Source organism: Balaenoptera acutorostrata, chromosome 2 (genome assembly GCF_949987535.1).
Source record: "Balaenoptera acutorostrata chromosome 2, mBalAcu1.1, whole genome shotgun sequence".
Lineage (NCBI taxonomy): Eukaryota > Metazoa > Chordata > Mammalia > Artiodactyla > Balaenopteridae > Balaenoptera > Balaenoptera acutorostrata.
The window spans coordinates 70,505,981-70,529,487 of NC_080065.1; the positions used below are offsets into that span (position 1 = coordinate 70,505,981).

At 38.2% G+C, this 23,507-nt stretch overlaps 1 protein-coding gene across 2 annotated transcripts in view; it reads right to left on the reverse strand.

Annotated features, from left to right (window-relative positions):
• Positions 1 to 23,507, reverse strand: part of EDIL3 (EGF like repeats and discoidin domains 3) — a 437,611-nt gene that overhangs the window by 227,053 nt on the left and 187,051 nt on the right. For both annotated transcript variants that reach the window (XM_007193039.2, XM_007193038.2), the window contains one exon: positions 2,475 to 2,603. In XM_007193039.2, the coding sequence (XP_007193101.1) occupies positions 2,475 to 2,603 (129 nt within the window). The remainder of the gene's footprint in view (positions 1 to 2,474; positions 2,604 to 23,507) is intronic.

A 23,507-nucleotide genomic window follows, 5' to 3' on the forward strand; every position in this document is an offset into this window, starting at 1 on the left:
TGTCACTCCTATATCATGAAACTTAAAATTCTTTAACTATTTAGCATATTCCAAAAGATATTTAATTCACATTCTGTCATATAGAACTAAATTAATAAGCCCTGCTATAACTGGATGTCTGAAGAATTTTTTTCAATTCTTTTCCCAAATGAAATGTTCATATCATATTGGTCTATCTCTGATTTTCACTGATTTTCAATATAGTTTTTATTAGCAAAAAAATAATAAATATTTTGCCTATAATGCAGTGTTATGTAACTGAATGCAGAAGTTGCTACCTTAACCTATGAGATGACTAGTTCTAGCTACTGAAAGCCTTGTGCAATTTTTTCTCAAACTTCGATATGTGTGGGAGTCAACTGGGGATCATTTTTAAAAACAGATTCTGATTTAATTGGTTCGAGGTGGCACCTGGTAATCTGCATTTCCAACAAGCTTCCAGGTAATGCTGACGCAGGTCTACACTTTGAATAGCAAGGTTCTAGAGTATATCTAGACTATAAGATAATTACCACTGTGAAACACAAACCCAAATCCCTAGCAGTTCTTGCAAGGGACTAAACAGCTGCTTTTTTTTTGGTTCTCCCAACTGGAAAAGCTCTCAGGGCTTCCAGCACTTCTAAATTTGCTTTCCCAGTATATAATCCTTTTCAATTTTATCTGTAAAGAGGAAGACCTGATAACCTTTGTACAGTAAGCAAGCTACCCATTTAGTCATAATACTCTCCTAGTATGAGAGTATTGTATGTATGAGCCAGAGATCAGTTATTTCTAGTTCAATTTCTCTAGTTATATGTCTTCAAGCACAGAAAGGTCAAGTGACTGGCTCAGGGTCACTTATCCAATAACTTAGAGGTCAGGTCTCAAATCCAGGTCTCTGATTCCAAATCCAATCCCTTTCCCTCATTCTCTGCTGCTTCTAATAGTGATGCACTTCAGAGAAGAGGGACCAGTTTGTTTAGACCACAAAATCCCAGTTCTAAATTGAATCCCTCAGCCTCCAGCTTCCCATAAACCTTAAACATAGGTTTAAGGTCTTATAGAACCTGAGTCTTGAAGGAGGGATAGGATATTGAGCAGAGGGAGGGGAATAAGGGAATGGCGAATGTCCTAGCGTGAGTAATGAATATATAAGCCATGAATACTAGAGTGATGATTAAGACCATGGTGTTAAGAATGAGTAAGGCAAAATTGGATATGTCAGCCAGAGCCAGATTTCCAATCATCAGCAAAAAATGTAGAGTGCATCCTGGCTCTGAGACTTTGAGAATATTGTGTACTTTTCTGGAGACCTGCAATGGCCAGGAATTTGTAGAATTTCTGTAGAAGCCTGTTATAATACACATAATACAGCCTACTGTAATACCTACACTGCTTGTAACTGTCTCTAAGGGCTCAGATCACCAACAAGGGACTGAGAAGCTCCTGATTTTTGTCAGGCTGAGTCCAAAGTCACCACAGCTGATTTTTCCTTATTGTAGCATCACTGCTCAGCCTTCACACATGAATATCTCAAAACATCTCTGGAAAGACAGAGATGGGAGCCCAGAATCTTGGCTGCCTTGACATTTACCTAGTCACCTGAAGAGAATATTACTAACTTATTGGCAAAGCTTTGTGACATAGTGTCAGAGCAGCATCCAGAGGAAGACAGTCTGGCAACCCCACTTGAGCCCCCCAATCAAGGGCTGCTTGCATAGAGCACACACACTTACAGAGGAATCCCCCCTTGAAATGAGAATAGAATTTTCATAATGGGATGCTGTTTAGTGGCAAGGACTGCACCCAAGGTCATATCATCCTAACTTTTTTTTTTCCTGTGCTGCAGGGCTCTAGGGTGGAGAATGTAAGAGTATACAAAGGCAGATTTTTACTGTTAGAAATCCTTAGAAGGACAGTAATGTTGCGCCATATTTCTAAGAAGAAATCATCACAAGTGGACATATTTTGTTTAACTTCAGGTTAAATAAGAACAAGCATAAAAGAGAGATATGCAGATAGCACACTTGTTGAACTTTCAAAGATTTTCACACTAAAAATGCTGACATGTGAGAAGGAGGAAACTGGCTTATAGATAGGACAGAGTGGGCAGTTTTCTTTTCTGGGTATCATCTCTGAACTGAATCAAGAGAATAATGTCTAGGAAGCTTGAAGAATGCAGCTTTAGGACAAATGTGAAAGAAAGAGACACATATCAGTTCAATATAAAAGCAGCATTTTGCAAGTATGGCTGAACAACGATGAAAAGGGCCAACAGAAGACTGCTAGCCCCCCACACGCCTGGGAGGATAGAAACACAGTCCAGGAGTCAGCGGGGAATGTGATATATTCAGTGGGAGAGAAGTAGCATTAGCCAATGGCCAGGGCTCTTTGCTGCTCAAAGATTCTATCATTCTACTACAAACAAGAACGATAATGACTTGTATATTTTGCCATCAATGATAGTAAAAGCACAATGACTGTGGATGACTTACTGTGCTGACAGTGAATCCCATTAAATCCTCGGGGACATTTACAGACATAGCCTATGAATGTATCCCCTCGGTATGCTTCACTTATTTCACAGGTTCCTCCATTATGGCACGGATTAGGAGTGCAGGGACCTGAAAGACAGAAAAAGAATATTGCTGCATGATGCATATGCTTTAAAGTAGACATTGGGTCAACATTTTGCAATTAACAATTTTATTGAGAAAAGTGTTCTGGATATTAGTGCCACAGGAAATGTAGTAGTTGTGGGAGTGCTAGAGATCAATGGCCTGGGTTTGAATCCTGGTTTCATCACTTTCTAGCCATGTGGTTTAGGGCAATTTATTTAACCTCTCCTTACCTCAGTCTCATCTTCTGTTGAATGCAACACTAATACAATCTACCACAAAGGGGGATGATAGAGTTGAAAAGAATTCATACATATAAAATACCCAGAACAGACACATATGAAACACTCAGAAAGTATTTGCACTAAGTAAAATATTATTAAGGTCTCTGAATTATAACATCTCTTCTGCGTGTTTAAAAAGTAATAGTGAATGGCAATTTCTAGAGTTACGAACACAGAAGAGCTTTTGTATCCTGCTGGTGCAAGTAGCATAAACTTGTGAGTGACTATAACCACATGGGTCAAGTGGAGTGGAGAGCTGGTTGCAATACTTTTTTCGACTGTGAGTTTGTGGTGGGGCATACTTCGGGAGAACTACAATTTTTGCCAATGTATAGGAAGTAGCTCATCGAAAGTCGCAAATATAGAGAAGAGACACTGAGAGTTATTTATTTATTTATTTATTAATAAATTTGTTTATTTTTGGTTGCGTTGGGTCTTTGTTGCTATGCGCGGGGTTTCTCTAGTTGCGGAGAGCGGGGGCTACTCTTCGTTGCGGTGCGCGGGCTGCTCATTGCGGTGGCTTCTCTTGCTGCAGAGCACGGGCTCTAGGCACGAGGGGTTCAGTAGTTGTGGCGCACGGGCTTAGTTGCTCTGCAGCATGTGGGATCTCCCCAGACCAGGGCTCGAACCCATGTCCCCTGAATTGGCAGGAGGATTCTTAACCACTGCGCCACCGGGGAAGCCCGAGAGTTATTTTCAAGCTTTGAGAAAGTAACTTCACCAGAGTGACTGGTACTGTGAGAGTCAATAGAACTGTGGTGCTCCACCTCCCTTGGAGAGAACCAGCTGCCGGCACGGTGGAGGTGTAGAGCTGGGCCAGTCCTGCCTGACCCTGGGACTCCTCTACTGCACATTCTTTACTCTGGGGTGCCCCTTTGGTATGGCTGAGATTTTTTCAACTGGCATAGCATCCAAGGCTTTTTCTTTGCAATATTCCTTCCTTCCTTTTCTCCCTTCAGAGTTGACAGGCTTGTGTCACAGTCTGAAGGCTCATCCTACCTACTCTTGCTCTCTCTCCCGTTTGTCCATCACAGTTATTCCCCCCCAATAAACCTTTTGCACGTCTAATTCTGTCTTATATTGTTGGTTGGCCTCTTGGAAGATGCTAATTGACTCAGGGCAGAACCCAGATTGGAGTTTGTGAAGAAGAGAAAAGTTGAAAGAAGAAAAAGTTCTCCCTGGGAGATGAAGAAAGGCCAAGCAAAATATATAGTATTCTCTAATTTTGTCCTTTATTTTTTAATTGGAGAGATTAGAACACACTAGTTTATGTGATTATGTGAAACAAAAATCGATTATGTGAAACAAAAATCGCTGAAGAGAAAGTTAAGACGTACATACTAGAAAAGGAAAGCAAGAGTAATTAAACCAAGTGTCTGACTCTGTATGTAGAGATGAATTCCAGAGTCTGGAGGAAGATTAGTAAAGAAGAAAAGCAAGTGGTTTCAGCAGAGACTAGAGAGTAGGTGAAAGTGTTGGCACAAGAATGGTGATAACCAGAGTCAACTGGGAGGGGGTTCCATCAGGCAAAACTATTAAATAAGGGGTCCCCAACCCCTGGGCCATGGACCGGTACTGGTCCGCAGCCTGTTAGGAACCGGGCCACACAGCAGAAGATGAGGGGCGGGCGAGTGAGTGAAGCTTCATCTGCCGCTCCCCATTGCTCCCCATCGCTCCCCATCGCTTGCGTTTCCGCCTGAACCATCCACCCTCCCCACCCTGTCCGTGGAAAATTGTCTTCCACGAAACAGGTCCCTGGTGCCAAAAAGGTTGGGGACTGCTGTATTAAAAGGTCACAGTAGTAAATGGCTACCCAAGTGTGGGTCAAAGCCATTTAACAACTTGATGAGAGAAAAGGAAATTCAACATCATCACAAAGTTGACAACAGAAAGCACTCAGAGGTTGGGCAACGCTATCCTGCAAGACTTCATAATTCTATCACCTCCTCCAGTAGCTGTTTGACAGTTTCTTCCAGTTTAAAATTTCGTGAAATTCAATGGTTGTAGAATCTAATAAAGATATGCATGAAATAGGCAACAATGTGGCAAACTCTGGTGTCTAGATCCTCAATTCTTGGTAGGGCTGACTTTCAAAGAGTGAAAAGAAATCAATGTATCTGTGATTTTTCTCCAGATATCTTCATACCAATTAAAAATAATACATTTATTCAAGTAGTTAGTTTAGTGCTATGCAGTACTTGTCAATTAGACCAACTAACACCTGTCCTTGAGGTGGTATGTTGTAAATGTTTGAGACAGGAAGAAGGTGTTAACACCAGTGGTTATTTTTTTTCCATCACAAAGAGATGCAAACCATGCTACAGAATCCCTCCCTCATTCTCTTCTTTCTCACTTTCTATTTCCTCCCTCCTCTCAAATTAATTAACATTAACGATGCCTGACAACTTACAAATTCCTTTCACATAAATAATCTCATTTATTCCTCCCAGCAACTAGATGACGTAGTTGTCCTTACCATTCTCTTTTACCTTTTTCAAAAACTTAAAGACAGAAAGATTAGATAATATTTCCCAAATGAACATCTACAAGTGATGCATTTAGGTCTCAAGCTAAGAATCTGTGATCCTAAAACCTACATTCTTTACAGAATCAACCAACTGGGGAGGAGTGAAAGAAATAAAAGTGACATTAGAGGGTTGACTCATCAGTTTACTCAAAATAAGAAAATACATGACTTAGATTTTTTTTATTATCTGATAACTGATAGCCATGCATTTAATTTCAAAAAAGATATTAATAATTATAGCTTGAGAATTATATAATTTTAAACAAATAAGGAGCGTTGGAGATCACCTAATCCAATCTTTCAACTTTACAGATGAGGAAACAAGCCTAATAAGAATTCAGTGATTTCTCAAAAATAAAAAACCAAAACCTCAACTAATATGAGGAATGTTGAGTTTAAGGAATTCTCTCTAGTAGGAAAAACGTTATTAAAACCAAAAATGATTAAGCTATTTCTGACCCCTCAAGAGAGTGATATTATTTATATCAGAAAGAAAATAAATATTTTCCATGTTCCCTTCTACTTACAGAGCTGGGTGAGGGAGGGATAAAAAGCAAACAACTGAAATAGTAAGGCCTCTGCCAGTCCTTGGGAGCAGTTAAAGCCGTGATTATGAGGAAAGTGGTCAATGGAAGTCACTTGGAAGAACAAGGAGCAAATATGAGCCTGGAATAGATGACTCTGTTTACTCATGCTTCCTGCATCTCTGGAAAATTAGAACTTGGCTAGAAGCTGAGGATGAGTTAGTGGCTCTGCCATATAGAGGGAAGAACTTAGGAATGAATGGGGACAACCCAGCAGGGGAGACCCCACAAGCAGAGATAGAAGTAAATTTCAGGGAGCGAGGGGAGTCAAGCAGTATGCTGTGAGGCTGTAATATGGGAAGAAAAGTAGCTGGTAAGAAACTGTGATGTCTAAAATTCAGGTTTAAGTTGTTGGCACTGCTGCAATGTGACCTGTCTCTGCTGGACTATCCAGATCTACAGTCAGACCTGTGTGTGGTATTGGGGGAAATCAAGGGGAAAGAGCTGTGCTATTCATCTGGCTCATCCTGGCAGAAGGGAAGAAGTGTTGCAGGACACGACGCCCGAGGGACTCAAGAATCCAGTGGATACAGGAACCTGAAGACCAAGCTGACAGAGGTATCTAGTCCTAGACACTCTAGATATTTCCTGAGGGCACAGGCAAAGTCTGCCCAGCAATCTTGGTGCAGCCTCTGGGATTCTCCAAAGATACGAGTTAGAGAGTTGGAGCTCATTTTATTTATACCCCCAAAGACATCATGACCTCAGCTGACATCTGGGTTTCAGAAAAAGATTATCTGTTAGCTGCTGTTATTTTTCCTACTCTAAGAAATTCAATGATTTTCATTTACAGGGCGAGGATGAGGTAAGGCAAATGGGGCAAGGATTTAACCTTTCTAGAGTGCTTTATACGCTAAGCAACATGAAATACATAGTATTCTTTATGATGCTCTGTAAGAACATATCTTTGTTCTACAGGCAAGAAAACAGATTTGCGCAGAGAGGTTAAGTAACATGTGTAACTGCAAAAGCCAAGATTTTAACACATTCTGCCCGACTACAAACCTAAGCCCTTTCCATTAAGCCATACTTCCTGCCCCGTTGAAGATCTGTAGATTAATATGTTAATCTTGACAGATGACTACAGAATCAGCATGCACTCACTAAGCACATTCCTATAAATAATACAGGACTCCAAAGGCTTCCTAAATGGAAATATTTCAAAGTATTTTCAGCAAATGGGTCAGTGTGTTAGGTATTATGAATATAGAGAGGCTCTGCTATGCTAACAGTACTCCACTTCAGCTATGTTTGAAATCAGCTGTCAAATGCATTTCCCCCTATTATTTTGTAATAATATATTTGGTATGTGTATACTGTTGCTTATACTGTGAAGATAAGAAGTTGACCCTGCCCAACATACAGATTTTTTCTTTTTTGTCCCTAATAATTATACCATGAAACTGATGTTATATGCCTTGTATACATTCTTTTGGAGAACTCATGGTAGAGTGTTGAAATGACTGGTTACATGATACTTTTCTCCATTAGACCCTTAATTATTTGTGGTAAGAGTCATGGTCAGCGCACAGTAGGTTTCTGATAAATTTTTAATAAACAACGATATGGGACTAATGAGTGATAAACATCATATCTTTTGCGGAGACCCCATTAAAGCTTACAAGGTTTATAAGCTATAAATATCTTTTGGCATTTCAATTGGTAATTAATTAGGATACTTTCTGTAACTTTTCTACACCTTTTAAGGTTCAAGTCCTTTAAATTTATAATTAGTTTCCAATATTTTTTGTCTCTAATACGGTTTAAGCTTCTAGAGTATTACATTTGTAATATTATAACTGTAAATAACAGATCATTAGAATGTAAACTTTCGCCTAATGATTATACCTGTATTCTAATTCTTTGGCAAATATATAATCAAGAAAAATTTAACATCATATAATCTGATTAATAGTGTTTTAGTCTCCTAATTTAATAATTCCTGTATAAAGAAAGACATTCACTTAAAACATTAGCAAAAAGAAATAATCAGAATATAACTTAGCACATAAAGATAACAAATGTAGCCCAAGTTCTCAACTCACAAAATTTTCTTGGTAGCCAAAAAATTTTATGTTTTATGTTAAATAGTGACAATTAAAACATGTATCAAGAGTTTCTAGGTTTCTTTCCCCAGATGATAAGTGAGCTCGTCATATGAGAATTAGACATCCTAGGAAACTCTTGTCTGCTTTTAAGTTTTCCCCTGCATCCAATAATCTTCTCTATTTTGATACTGAAAGTAAGTAGGTCTTAAAGTCTTGGCACACTGAAAAATAATAACCATCACCTATAGCATATACCATTGCTTGTACTGTGAGAATAAGAAAGAAACTGACCCTGACCTTGCTCAACGTAGAAGTGTTGTTAATTTGTTTTTTCCAGTTAAGCTTAAATAACATCTATTCATTAGGCATCTATTATGTGCTGAGTTCTGCTAGTAATTTGTGATAAATGTTTTGAATGGAATTGTCAGCAGCTGGATGAGGAAGCTAACAACAAAAGAAAATACTTATTGATCCAGTTTATGTATCTCATTTTTTAAACGTAATTTTAATGGCTATCTTTCACTGCGAATATACTATGCTCAGTATTAACATTTTTTGTATTTATGTAATGGTTTCTGAAAATTTAATTCTAGAATTTCCTTAGTGATAATCATATTAACAAATGTTTGTAATATGGCCACATTCTTAACTTCTGCTGCCAAAACTTTGGAATATTTAGGACACCTCATATATTTTTTGTAACACGTCAGCGCTAATCTATAACTTATACATCGCTTTGAAAACAATTTAACAGCAGAGCAAAATTTGAAATCAAAGTAATGTTACTGAAACACTCAGAGCTTGTAAAAACAAGGGCCATCTCAATTCGTTTCCATTTCAAAAGTCTGCTTCTTTTTGTATTACAGGTGTACAGAAGAAGTATACACACGTGGTTATGAGCTTCAGTTCTGATTAGTATTCATAAAAGTCGAAATTATCTGATTAGACAACACTTGGTAATGTCATTCTTAATGAAAGTATAAGCGGACTTGCAAGATACCAGAGGCTTCAGGGAGTTTTAAAATCGATAACACTGTAATACTTTTGTAGGTAATCTTTAAGTAGCTCCTAACACAATGGGGATAGCATATGATCAATATTAGTGAACCACTGAAGTCAACAGCATGCTTTTCAGGCATTTTTATGCAAGTTCATATAAATATGTCAACAAGATTAATTGCTCACAAAAGCAATAGATCTGTATATGGTTTGCTGCTTTTCTGCATCTACCTTCTCCCAATTCCAACAGTAGAGAGTTGAAGTGATTTCTATATGTGTAACGTGGTTAGCTTTTTACACATTTAGAGACTATGCCCCAAATCATGAAATTCTCATGGTGTGTAAGCAGATTATTAGAAAGTAAATAGGTTAACACTCTCCTTGACACTGTGTACACAGACCTGGTCAATTTTACAAATTACACTCTCAAAACATTGGTACTTAGATATTAAAAATAAATGTACATTTTAGATTACGTAATAAGGAAATGCCAGTAAGACCATTGCAAGAGCTTAGTTTCACTAGTTGTTTTAGCAATGCAAGCAAATAGGAATAGTTATGACCCAAAAGTTCACTCCAAACTCTCTTCTTAAAAACACGCTAAAATTCTATTATAGTGTTGCTTTTATATTTAATAAGGTTTGAACATTTTGGCAGTTGCCATTTTGAGCCATTGCCACTCTATTTTAAACTAGTTGAAAAAGAAGGAGTTATTCTGGGAACGTTCACATGATTGATGCTTTCAAACCATTTTTTACACTAGTTGCTCCTCTTCCTCCTCCTCCTTCTCCTTCTTCCTCTTCCTCTTTTCTACTCCTTTTTAAACGTAAATTGTAAATTCAGCCATTTGAGGAAAAACTTGTCAATATTTTCCGGGTATTTTGTATATGTATAGAGAGGTAAACTATAAATAAATCTAAAACACTCCATTTAAGGGGAGAATCAGCAAATTTAACAGATTGTTCCTTAAATATAAAATATTTGAATACATTATGAAAACTGAAATCTGAGGCTAAAGAGAGATTTTTCTTTTAATACCTATTGAAAAACTTTCTCCTCGAGAATTAATACCGGACTCTCTTCATATATAACTGTCTAGAGGAAGGCACTGAGATGACTAGTGGCTACAAAGGTGGTTAGGGTTCCTGTGTTAGTTTCCCAGGGCTGCTTTAACAAATTGCTACAAACCTGCTGGCTTCAAACAGTAGAAATTTACTCGCTCACAGTTCTGTAGGCTAGAAGTCTGAAATCAAGGTGTGTCGGCAGGGCCACACTCCCTCTGAAGACGCTAGGGCAAAACCCTTCCTTATCTCTTCCAGCTTCTGGTGGCTCTCGGTGCTCCCTGGATTATAGCAGCATAACTCCATTCCCTGCCTCCATCCTCACACGCCTTCTTTCCTGTGTTTCTCTGCTTTCTCTCCTCTTCTTATAAGTATACCAGTCATTGGATTCAGGGCCCACCCTAGTCCAGAATAATTTCATCTCAAGATCCTTAATTACTTACATCTGCAAAGCCCTTGTGATGGGCTGAATTGTGTTCCCCCCAAATTCATATGTTGAAGCCCTAACCTCCAGTATCTCAAAATGTGACTATGTTTGGAGATACAGGCTTTAAAGAGGCAATTAAGGTGACAGGAGGCCATAATATGGTCCCTAACCCAATCCAATCTCCCTTATAGGAAGAGGGAATTTGGACACACAAAAGAGATATCAGCGATGTTCCAGTACCAGAGGAGAGGCCATGTGAGGACAAAGTAAGACGGTAGCTATCGACAACCCAAGGAGAAAGGCCTCAGGAGAAACCAAACCTGCTGACACCTTGATCTTGCACTAAGAAAACAGTGAGGAAATGCATTCTATTGTTTAAGCTACCCAGACTGTGTTATTTTGTTTTGGCAGTCCCAGCAAACTAATACAGACCTGATTTCCAAATAAGGTCACATTCTGAGATTCCTGGTAGAAAGGAATTTTGGACAGGTACTCTTCAATCCACTGTAGTCCCTAAGTAGTTGTTTCTTGTAGCAATGAAGCTGACTAAGGAAACCAGAGCCCTCGTCTATTGTTAGAGTTGGCTGACAAAGCACTCATATTTAGCAACAATTAACACCTTAGCTAAAACTAATTTCACTTGGCTCTCATCACACAGAGTGGTAAAAAAAATTTGATGATTTTGGAGATCAGGAGAGCAGTTAAATTTGGAGCAGTGCCTAGGAAGAGTGCAGAAGTGGCTATTTAGGTGCCATCAAGGAGGGCCTGTTGCTGAACGATTGAAGAAAATACTGAAGAAAGAATTAAGATTTCTTGGGGTTGATCTTTAGCCATTTACTCTAGTTTAGAGTTGGGCTTGCCAATGGTAGCACGTTTTTTATGTAGTCAGCCAACACTCTGAGGAAAGCCATTATACACGTTATTTCTATAAACACATGTAATCATTTGTGACAATAGTTGATATGTCCTCTTTTCCCAATAAATAGATATCTTATTAAATATTAGTATGACTTTTAAAAATTATTAACAAAATATAGCAAGAGGATCTATCATTTACAAAGTGATAACTATTACTATAGCTCCATCTTACATTTCTTCCTCTGTCCATTCATCCTGCACTAATGCCAAAATAAGCTTCCTAAACCACCATGTCAGCTCAGAATGTTTTATTACTCAAACAGAAATCTGTCTCATTAGTCTGTAGTCACAATGCATATACATTTTTTTAATCCTTCAAAACATGCTGTCTGTTTGGGGACATCTTTTACCTAACCAATAATATTTGCTTCCTGATTGATTATTTGATGTTATCATTAACAGAACAATATGTATTGAACACAAGACAAAAGATAAGGTTGCCCTTTGATTTCCTTTCTAAAATAAAGGACGCTAATTCTGGCATATTATGCCTATGAACATTAAAGATAGTGTATAGAAGCCTTTTATAAACTACTGAATGCTGTATAAAATTAAGTAATTATTACTGTTGAAGTTAGTAACAGAAGCCCCAAGTGCACCTTGAAATCTTGGGTCAATAGGATAAACATTTCTAGAATCTACAGGAAACATGGATATCTAAAGTATGGGCCATCATGATAATCAATGTCATGTTTTCCTTTTTTTCAGATAGCCACTAGAGTAAGAGAAGGGATTTCCTTGTGAAAATTCCTATGAAATTTTAGAAACCATAAGTGCAATCCAATCTAATTTAAAAAACTGACATTCAAAAATTTTTGATTAATCTAGGGGAAAAAAATCTCTTTCTGCTTCTAGTGACTGTAATAAGCCAGCTCTGGTTATTGCCAATAAATAATAAGAATTTCTCTCTAATTCCTTAAACAGCCCTTTAAAATCAGGGAGCTGTTTCCAAACAGAACTCAGCAAATCACCTGTTTGAAAAGTGCATCTGTCAGAACTTACATTCCATGCATTGCAAAATGCAATTCGAGCTCCAGAATACACATCAGCAGGTGGTGGAAAGTGATAAGGTATCATTCAAGTTTGCCTTGGTTTGTTTCCTCTTCTACATGTCAGTAGGACGGGGCATGGAGTAAAGACAGAGGAGAGACCAATGTGTTTCTGTTATAAACAAATATCTGAGCCCAGGTTTCAGGAGCATCAAGCAATCTCACTGTTTCACATGGTGTCTCTAAGCAGCTACAAAATTTCCACGTTCTTCATCAGTCTTCCTTTGACAGCTCTTCACCTTTTTCAGGCTTCTACTGAACTTGCCGCCTGTACTGCATGATTAGCATCTCACTGTATACTGCTTCCTTCTCTAATTATTTTATGGGTCTCTTCTGTCTCCCTGACGAGATTATAAACACTCGTGCACAGGAACCCCTACTCATTGTATTTTTTTTTTATCCCTATATATGCTGATAAAGTGCTAGATACTCTGATGTTGCTTCATAAATATATGATGATTGACTGAAAATCAGTATTAATTTTAGGAATAACAGCATATAATCTAAACTACCTTTCATAGTCTATAACAAAAACCTAAAGTTTAGAGGTTGGTTGCATTTTCACTTGTAGCCCTTTCTCATCCACACTTAGCAGGTTGCAACAATCCAATTTTAAGCCTGGAGCCAAGCTCAATTTTGTTTGCTGAAGGCTGTGGTAATTTGTAAAATATCAGATTGTGGATAATCTTATAATTACAAATAGGTATTAAAAGTAGGTGAACTCTTTCCACAAAACTACAGCTCTTTCTTTTGAAATTTAGCAAAGTGGTTTCGATTTTGAAGGCAATAACAGGAGGAGGGGGAAAGGATTTCTATATTTACTTTTGGAATCTGCCCTCTGTGACTGCCATCTTAACCATGAGGCAGTGAGATCCCTGTAGCTCAGGGATCCAGCTACACTCAGATGGGAAGAGCACCTACCCAGACTGCACAGCTGAGAATATTGAAGCACAGCTGGACAGGCAAGTTACTGTTTGGATAGCCTCCTTAGGTCTCGCATGCGGCTTCTTTGTGGCAGACTTGAGAAGGCGTGAAACGAAGCAGGCATGGATTCCGGCCAGCTGGCCATCTGTTCCTTCACCCACTGTGATAATTTGGTCTTGTAGAATTTTGTTAAGTGAGCATTAAGTAATGACCATGTCAAACAGAGTGTGTAATGAATGCTTCTTAATCACTGGATAAAAGCTTAGGGGATGCTTGCCCAAACACAGAAAAGGTCACCAACACAAATGAAGAATTAAAAACAAGAGAGCAATGAAACAGATGCAGAACAGCAATAATTAACTTATTTTCCATTTTCACTTTTAATCATATTGAATCCATGTCAAATGGAAGATAGAGGTCTCATAGGGAAGCTAGGTAATAGCATCATGGTTCCTACTATCCCACTATGCATGTATCAAACTCAGGAAGAATTTTAAAATGAAGAAAACACGTGAGGGGATTCAGCATCCTGACCTGAGTTGAAAGCACTATGGTTATAATCATTAACACCAAACGTTTCCAAATAATTCTCCAGAATAAGACCAAGTAGTCACTGATTGGAAAAATACTTTCTGTATTGTTTTTTTTTAAAGATCAATTGAAATATCCTATTCTGAGAAAGCAGCTTTTTTTTTTTTTTAATTTTTTTTATAGCTACTTTATTTATTTATTTATTTATTTATTTTTGGCTGTGTTGGGTCTTCGGTTCGTGCGAGGGCTTTCTCTGGTTACGGCAAGTGGGGGCCACTCTTCATCGCGGTGCGGGGACCGCTCTTCATCGCGGTGCGCGGGCCTTTCACTATCGCGGCCCCTCCCGTTGCGGGGCACAGGCTCCAGACGCGCAGGCTCAGCAGTTGTGGCTCACGGGCCCAGCCGCTCCGTGGCATGTGGGATCTTCCCAGACCAGGGCTCGAACCCGTGTCCCCTGCATTAGCAGGCAGATTCTCAACCACTGCGCCACCAGGGAAGCCCGAAAGCAGCTTTTTTGCAAAGTCATAAACCTTTTTAATTCTCCCAATGGAATGATGTACTAGATAAACTGTATTATTGCGAAGGTCTCCTACTGCCTGGAATTCTGAAGTCCATAAGTTTAGACTAATCTTGGATAGTCAATGTTAACTCTACTGTTTATAAAAATGAACCAGAATGCTTTACCTGATTAAGTTACCATCTTATCACCTAAAGAAGATAATATCTATTCCTAATATTCTGCTTATATGGTTCCCCAGCTCAGAATGCCTTTCTTCACCTTACTGTCTCTTCCAAATCTCTCCTTCCTTCTAAAACCTCCCCAAGTTTCATAACCTCCGTTAATTTTTCCCTATCATTTATTCTTATTCTCTTCAACAAATTTTTTCTGTTACTCTCTATTATAGTCATTGTTTCATTCATTCCTTCATTCATCCTTTCATTCACAGAATTATTTGGTTCATATTTAGAGCTCATACTGTGTTCCAGACACAGTGCTAGGTACTAGGGTTATAATGGTGAGCAAAACAGATACTCTTTCTGCCCTCATATAACTTCAATCAAGTGGAAGAACTGACACCAACCAAAAAAATCACATTAAAAATGTAATTTTTTAATGAAGGAAAGGTATACAGTATCCTGAGAACCTATTAATAGGAGGTTTCCCGAGGAAGTTACACATAAGCTAGGAACTAAAACCAAGTAAGAGCTAAAGTAAGGAAGGAGATGAGTTTTCCATTCATAGGTCTGTGGAAGGGTCTTCAAGGAGTCCAGTATAGCTGGAGTAGACAGAGCAAAGACAGAGATAGATAGGGACCAGATCAGGCAGGCTGTCAAACATCATGTTAAAAAAAAAAAAAAAAAAAAAAAAAAAGAAAGAGGGCTTCCCTGATGGTGCAGTGGTTGAGAATCTGCCTGCCAATGCAGGGCACACGGGTTCGAGCCCTGGTCTGGGAAGATCCCACATGCCGCGGAGCAACTAGGCCCGTGAGCTACAATACTGAGCCTGCGCGTCTGGAGCCTGTGCTCCGCGACAGTGAGAGGCCCGCGCACCGCGATGAAGAGTGGCCCCCGCTCGCCGCAACTAGAGAAAGCCCTCGCACAGAAACGAAGACCCAACACAGCCAAAAATAAATAAATAAATTTAAAAAAAAAAGAAAGAGAAAGGACTTTATGGGGATACACTGACATGTTTAAGCAATAGGATAATATGATTGTAATTTCAATTTTAAAGATAATCTGTGTGCTATATGGACAATACTTTGGAAAGTATCAGCATAGATGAAGGCAGACCAGTTAGGAGTCTTCACTCTAGTCTCAGTGAAGCATGATGGGAAGCCTGGATTAGAGTGGTGGGCTGGGGGATATGGAAAGAAATAGATTTGAGAAAGAAGGGTCAAGGATGACTTTTGTGTTTCTAGATTTCACATCTCAATGGTGCGTGCCATTCCTTAAGACAGAAGTACTGGAAGGGGGTCTAGATTGGAAGGGAAGATCATGAGTCAACTTTTTGGATCTGTTATTCAACAGGAGGTATCAAGAAGGCAGAAAAGAGTGTGGCCTAGAGATATAAATGTTAGTGTCCCCAGTATAGGTGGAAATTAATGGGTATGGATAGTCACCTATGGAAAGACTAGAGATAATACGGAGAATCGAGGACCAAGACTCAAGATATGCCATGACTTAATGGCTGGATAGAAAATGCAATGTTGGGCTTCCCTGGTGGCGCAGTGGTTGAGAATCTGCCTGCCAATGCAGGGGATACGAGTTCGAGCCCTGGTCTGGGAAGATCCCACATGCCGCGGAGCAACTGGGCCCGTGAGCCACAATTACTGAGCCTGCGCGTCTGGAGCCTGTGCTCCGCAACGAGAGGCCGCAACAGTGAGAGGCCCACGCACCGCGATGAAGAGTGGCCCCCGCTTGCCACAACTAGAGAAAGCCCTCGCACAGAAACGAAGACCAAACACAGCCATAAATAAAAAAATAAAAAAAAAAGACTAGCTTTAAAAAAAAAAAAAAAGAAAGAAAGAAAATGCAATGTTCAGAGAAAGCAACTGGAGAGGTAGGAAAAAAATTAACAGGAAATCAAGTGAAATGATTATGACACTTAACATATTGCTTTACATTATTAATGAACTATTTAACATGTATACATTTTATAATTCTGAGTAGATTTTAAGGTTCCAAAAACATGACATTTCTGTTTTACACTTCTTTTATAAACCACTCGGTGTTTTATATACCATTTAGCACACAACAAATACTTGCCGGATGTATGAAAAATGTTCACAACTTTATGGACTGAATATACTGGCAAAGTATGTTAGGGATTTAAGTGACATTATTCTATACCAAGAGGACATTCTGGTCGATCCTTTTGCTTATCTAGGGAGTCACTTTCATATAACTACAGGAAAAGTCAAGTTTGATAAACTGCCAATACTTTTTATTGCTTCCAAAATAAAGCTTATTTGGTCTATAGAGGTAAAAAAATTTTTAGCAATCTCAATTCCTTTTAGAATCCACAAAAGGAAAAGAAAAAACATGGAGAACTAAAAGAGTGATATGAAAATGAAGAAAGGCAGGAAAAATACATGTTGAGAAAATATACATGTTTTCCGATTTACCTAAAGGCCTTTGGCTGTTTTTGATTTTCCATGATCTCTCTGGTGCTACTCTCAGTGTTGTATTGTCATTTCACTAACCTTAGAAATCCTTTTGTTTAACTACACTTCTAAAACTGGTTGCCGTAAGAGCATTCTGACAAGAGAACCCAGTTAATACTGCTATAGTATTAGGCTGAGAAAAACCTCTATCAAGATTTGCCCATAGGCATACAGAATGAAGTAAGTCAGAAAGAGAAAAACAAATACCATATGCTAACACATATATATGGAATTAAAAAAAAAAAGGAAAAAAAAAGGTTCTGATGAACCTAGGGGCAGGGCAGGAATAAAGACACAGACGTAGAGAATGGACTTGAGGACATGGGGAGGGGGAAGGGTAAGCTGGGACAAAGTGAGAGAGTGGCATGGACATATATACACTGCCAAATGTAAAATAGATAGCTAGTGGGAAGCAGCCGCATAGCACAGGGAGATCAGCTCGGTGCTTTGTGATCACCTAGAGGGGTGGGATAGGGAGGGTGGGAAGGAGACGCAAGAAGGAGGGGATATGGGGATATATGTATACATACAGCTGATTCATTTTGTTATACAGCAGCAACTAATACAACATTGTAAAGCAATTATACTCCAATAAAGATATTAAAAAAAAAGATTTGCCCATAGGGATAAGAACTGTGTGGGTAAAAAAAAAAACGGAAAGCCATTTAAAAATAATAACATCCCACTTTATGTAAAGTTCTTGTCTGTTCGCTTCCTAGTAGACATGAAAATGTAGCAGGCAGTTAAATATTTGAGAACTCTGGAAATCCACTTAAAAATGTGTATAACAATTTATTATCATTGCAAACCCAATTTAAAATGTTGAGCTATTAAACACAATTCACTTTCTAACCCATGAGTGAAAGTATTAAATGTATGCAGTACAGATCTGCATTATTATAAAAATCTTTATTTCCACTTCTCCATCATTATGCATTTAAATTTGTAAATTCCATGTTACATTAATCACATGAACATAGATGGGCAATTTTTAGATAGAAAGCTATGGTAATCACTGTATTCCCTATAAAAGAAATCATTCCTGCTGATAATTTTGTGGTGAATTTTGTTAAAATCTGACTATAGTTCATAAAATGGTAAGGTTTCCTTCACAGAAGTTATTAGATGTTTAAGCCCTTCTCAGCTTTATCAAAATAATAAAAAATTAAATACTACACTTTAATAGCACTGTCTTTGGACTCTGACATTGTACTCAATACTACATAGAATATGGCCATATAACCATTAAAAGAAGTGGCAATAACCCATGTTTGACTGCACTGTGATTTAATATTTATAGTGTTTTCATGATCCAAATAAAGTATGCTGATTAAAATGATCAGGATGTCACCATCTGGAGAGACAAAGAAGCTGAGGTTCACATCTTCAGTATAAAATGCCTCAGGTTATTTCTGCCTGTTGCACTTTCTTATTTCCAACACAATTTCTGTTAGATGAAATATTACAGTACAGAGAAATTATATGCAGTAGTCAATAAATGAATTAGTCAATGAGTGAATACCTTAAATAATTAATTCAAGAAGTTATTACCAACATGCTATTTAAATATAGTAGGTCTGAAATTTAAATACAGTAGGTCATTCTTTAAGGTCAGCATATCAGATATAAAAGATTTTCAGAGCAACCAATAATTTACTAGAAGTGACAAGAATGTGTAGCTGCTACTTGGTCACCATGGTATGGCTTTTAGAGTAATTTTTCCTGCAAAAAGCCTTTTAAAATAATTTAGGAGTCTGATTGAAGTAGGTAACAAACAATGAAGAGACTTATGATTGTTTATTTAGTGCTTCAAAAAAATCAGTTGTAAATGTACAGACATGGTAATTTCCAAAGGAGCAGCTAAACAATGTCTTCACACCATTGTACAAGATACTATGGAACTTTGATAGGAAATACATGTTGAATTCTAATGAAGATTGGCAAGCAGCAAAAATGTCTCTAATTTGAGTATTCAAGGATAACCGTATTGTTCAAGATTAAGTACGTTTTAGATGTGGACTCAGGCTCACCCTCACAACTGTAGTAGGAATGTTATTACACTGTTTTAATATTTTTCTGAATAAAATAATTTTGACCATGCTTTATGTCACTGAACTTGAGACGGGGGCTCCAAATTTTCCTTGATCTATGTGTTAGAGGGGAACCTGAAATCTTGAGAATATCAGCTCTTTACACAGAAGCTACCCTAGTGCACCTCTGGGCTAAAAAGTGCAGTCTTTGATTCAGACACTTGTGGTCATCAGGCCTCTCAACCTCCCTAAGAGGAAGTCCTTCCAAACTCTGCCTATGTTGCCCCTTGGAGCATAAAAGGTGTATATGCCTTTACCCTGCATCCAGCTCCTTAGGAAATGCTATTGGTTCTATCTTCAGGATATCACTGAGTGGCTATAAAGCCAGGGAACACAGATAAACACTCATAACAAACGATATATTGATATTACAGTACAAAACAATGAAATAATTTGTGTCTATACGGCCCCTGTTGCTGTATTGAACATGACAGTCAGGCTTCCACTTTAGGAACTTTGCACCGGCTGTTCCCTCAACCTAAGAAATTCTTCTGCTAATTCCTTCACCTCTATCAAACCTTTGCTCAAAATGATGTTACCTGTTTTCTACTCAAAATTGCAAACCATACCTTTACCCCCAATATTCCTATTTCTCCCTTACTGTGATCTAGTTTTCTCAAAAGCATTTACCACTTTCTAATATAACCTATTTATTTTTATCTATCTATCTCCCTATCTATCTATCTACGTATCTATCTATCTTTTTGGTTTTTGCTTATTGTCAGAAAGTCCCCTTGCTAAAATATAAGCTCCGTGAAGACACAGAACTTTGTTTTCTTCACTGATATATCCCAAGTGTCTGTCAATGATGTACTCAGAATATTTTTGCTGACTGAATATTGCATTTAAGTGGCTAAGTTTTCCAAGTATTTGTCAGGAAACAATATTAAACTTATTAAATACTATCAAAGCTGGATTTAGCCCTGCATTATGCCAAAAAGGCCATTATCCATGTACATAGGATCATTCTGACAAACAAAAAAGTGCTTTTATAGGATTATTTTTGCTGTAATCCCACTGACCTACATAAAAACCAAACAAAATGAACGAACAAACAAAAAAACTTTTCGGGAAAAAAAACCAAAACAACCCACCCTGCTTTATTTACTGTGAGGAGTCATGGTATCCGGGATCCAAGGAGCATCTCTGAACTTGAGACCAAGAATAGTTTTGTGTTTCATGAGCGACAGATCTAGTTTATTCTTAAGAACAATTTAAATTTATAACATCATTCAGTCATCAGAAACTTATTAGGCAGCTGCCATGTGCCAGACGCTGGGTATAGTGAACAATATCAAAAACAGCCAATGGCCACAAGAATCCTGTATGCCAAAGAAGATTACAGACAAGTAACTAGAAACCTTCAATATAATGAATTAGGTGCTAATGTATGGCAAGTACGGAAAGCTCTGGGAGAATGTAGGAGGAATACCTAATTCAATATCGGAAACTCAGTATGATATCCTAGATAATGAACATTTAAAGCTGAGATCCACAGGATGAATAGGAATAGGTTGATAAGGAAGGTAGGTTATAGCCCTCCAGGCAGAGGAGGGCTTTATCATGTATGAATACTCAAAGTAAAAAAAAAAAAAAAAGCATGACTAATTTGTAGAACTGAAACAAATACAGTGTCATTAGAGCCTGAAGTGCAAGAGGGAAACTGGTAGGAGAAAACGTCAGACGGATTAGCAGAGCCTAATTATGACAAACCTCACAAGTCAAATAAGGGATTTAGACTTTATCCTGAAGATAATGGGAAGTTAAGAGTTTTAAGCAAAGAATGACTAATCAGATGCACACAAACTGAATGTGTAGGATTAGCTACTTGACGGAGTTACCAAGGGATGATTTCTATTTCCTCTACAAAGTGTATGTCTGCCTTAATAGTAGAAAAGATACAACCTGCAGCCACTATAGAAAACAGTATGGAGGTTCCTCAAAAAACTAAAAATAGAGTTGCTATATGATCCAGCAATTCCACTCCTGGGCATATACCCAGACAAAACTATAAATTCAAAAAGATACATGCACCTCTAACTTCATAGCAACACTATTCACAATCGCCAAGACATGGAAACAACCTAAACGTCCATTAACAGATGAATGGATAAAGTGGATGTGGTGTGTATATATACACACACATATACACACTATGGAATATTACTCAGCCGTTAAAAAGAATGAAATAATGCCATTTGCAGCAACATGAATGCATCTAGAGATTATCATACTAAGTGAAGTAAGTCAGAAAAAGAAAGGCAAATACCATATGTTAACACATATGCAGAATCTAAAATATAATACAAATGGACATATCTATGAAAGAGAAACAGACTCACAGACATAGAGAACAGACTTGTGGCTGCCAACAGGGATGGGGGTGGGGGAGGGAAGTATTGAGAGTTTTGGATTAGCAGATGCAACTATTATATATAGGACGGATAAACAACAAGGTCCTACTGTATAGCACAGGGAATTATATTCAATATCCTGGGATAAACCATAATAAAAAATAATATGATAACTGAGTCACTGTACAGCAGAAATTAACACAACATTGTAAATCAACTATCCTTCAAAAAAATTTAAAAAAAAGATAGTGGGAGGTAGTGTGATAGGAAACATAGCAGAAGAATTTTAAATAGCAACTTGTGGGGCTTAGGAGATATGTGAGGAGACAATCAGAGGGTCTGTAGGTAGCACTGATGTTCAGTTGATGCTGAAGACTAGGAAACTGTAATGGCGGCACCATTCTCTGCATGACATGACATTTCCTCTGCTGTACTTAGAAGAGAAGGATGATGATACCCTTAATCCAAAGTTAGGAGCTTTCTAGTTGTATGCGGCTCAGGAACGGCAAGGCAAAGGAAATGAAAATGTGTGCAAGAGAGTGGTTTTGATGATGGAACTTGTGGTCTTTACTAGTAAAAGGAGGGTGGTCAGGCTCTAAGGAGCTGAAAGAGAAGGCTGGAGTAACACAGGGATTGGAGGTCTGAGATCAAAGAAAAGGTGTAGTTTAAGAACTAAATCAGTTCTGGATCTGAAGAAAAAAACAGATAGTACTGAGTTAAGTCACATAATAAAGGCATACGCACATTTTGAATATACGTTTACAAAATGTTAGAGACCTGTTAAAGATTACCAACGTACTGAGCCATTCTTGACTTGATCAGAACGAGGAAAAGAGAATTAGCACGAAAGTAACATTCTATGTAACACTGTGTCATTCAGGGTTATTAATGTCTTCTTTGCCCACCAAGCTCATCCAATGACAACCAGCAGTAAGTACCTTACTTTTGGAAACATTGTGTTAAGACAAAGGACATTTCTGGGAAGATGCCCAGCATGTCATGGGATTTGTGTGCCGTGGAATGGGGTTCTTCAATTTCCAGAACAAGGTGAGCAGCAGAAATTTGGATGTGACCAGAGTAAGCAGAGCTGTATGAGAGCATGGCCTAGTGAAGCTCACGAACCAGAAGGCTTCCAGTTTTAGGAGTCACCAAGACATGATGGTTTCTGAGATGGAATGAGATTGCCTGGTTGTAAGATTTCCAGACTGATTAATTCCCAACAGGATCCCTACTTGATGGAGAGACTCAGACCTCTGTGTAAAGAGCAAATTGCAACTTGAATTGATTTTGCTCCTGAAAAAGTCTGTGTTCAGTGGGTAGTGATGAGATAGTCCAATGTGTTAGGATCTTTTATCTGTTGAAAACATATAAAGTTAAGGAAGACGTTTAGAGCCAAAGTCATAGCTCACCTCTATCCTACACGTCTATGCCAAGAGTGTGCAACCCCTTTAGACACAGACCTCACCCCAACTTCATCTTAATTTGACTGCTTTAATTTTTTTTCCTTTGTCACATGTAACCAGAAGAACATACATCCTCACTCTTTCTAACCACTTTTGGAAAGAGATGGAAAATCCTTATACTACATATATTGAAAGTTCAAACATCACAAAAAAGGAAGACAATAGGCCCCAAAATGTGATCCAGCCCAAAATGAACACCTCTTAGGTAAGTAGAGTGTTTTGCCTGACAGTACTTTCTAATGAACTTGTTTTCTTATACTTAAATAGGTCTTTGCCATTACCTGGAAGCATGAGATTTGCAATGGGAGAATTGAACAAGGCGACAGATTTCAGAGCAAGAGGGAGGTTATTTTCTTTTTCTCTTTTTTTTTGGTTGTTGCTGTTGTGTCCTTTTTATTTCTTCCAGGGAGCCTCAAATCTCCAGTAAAAATTTTGCAACAGGAAGCTTTTGTGTCAGTGGGATTGAAGAGGCTTTAGTGGTGCACAG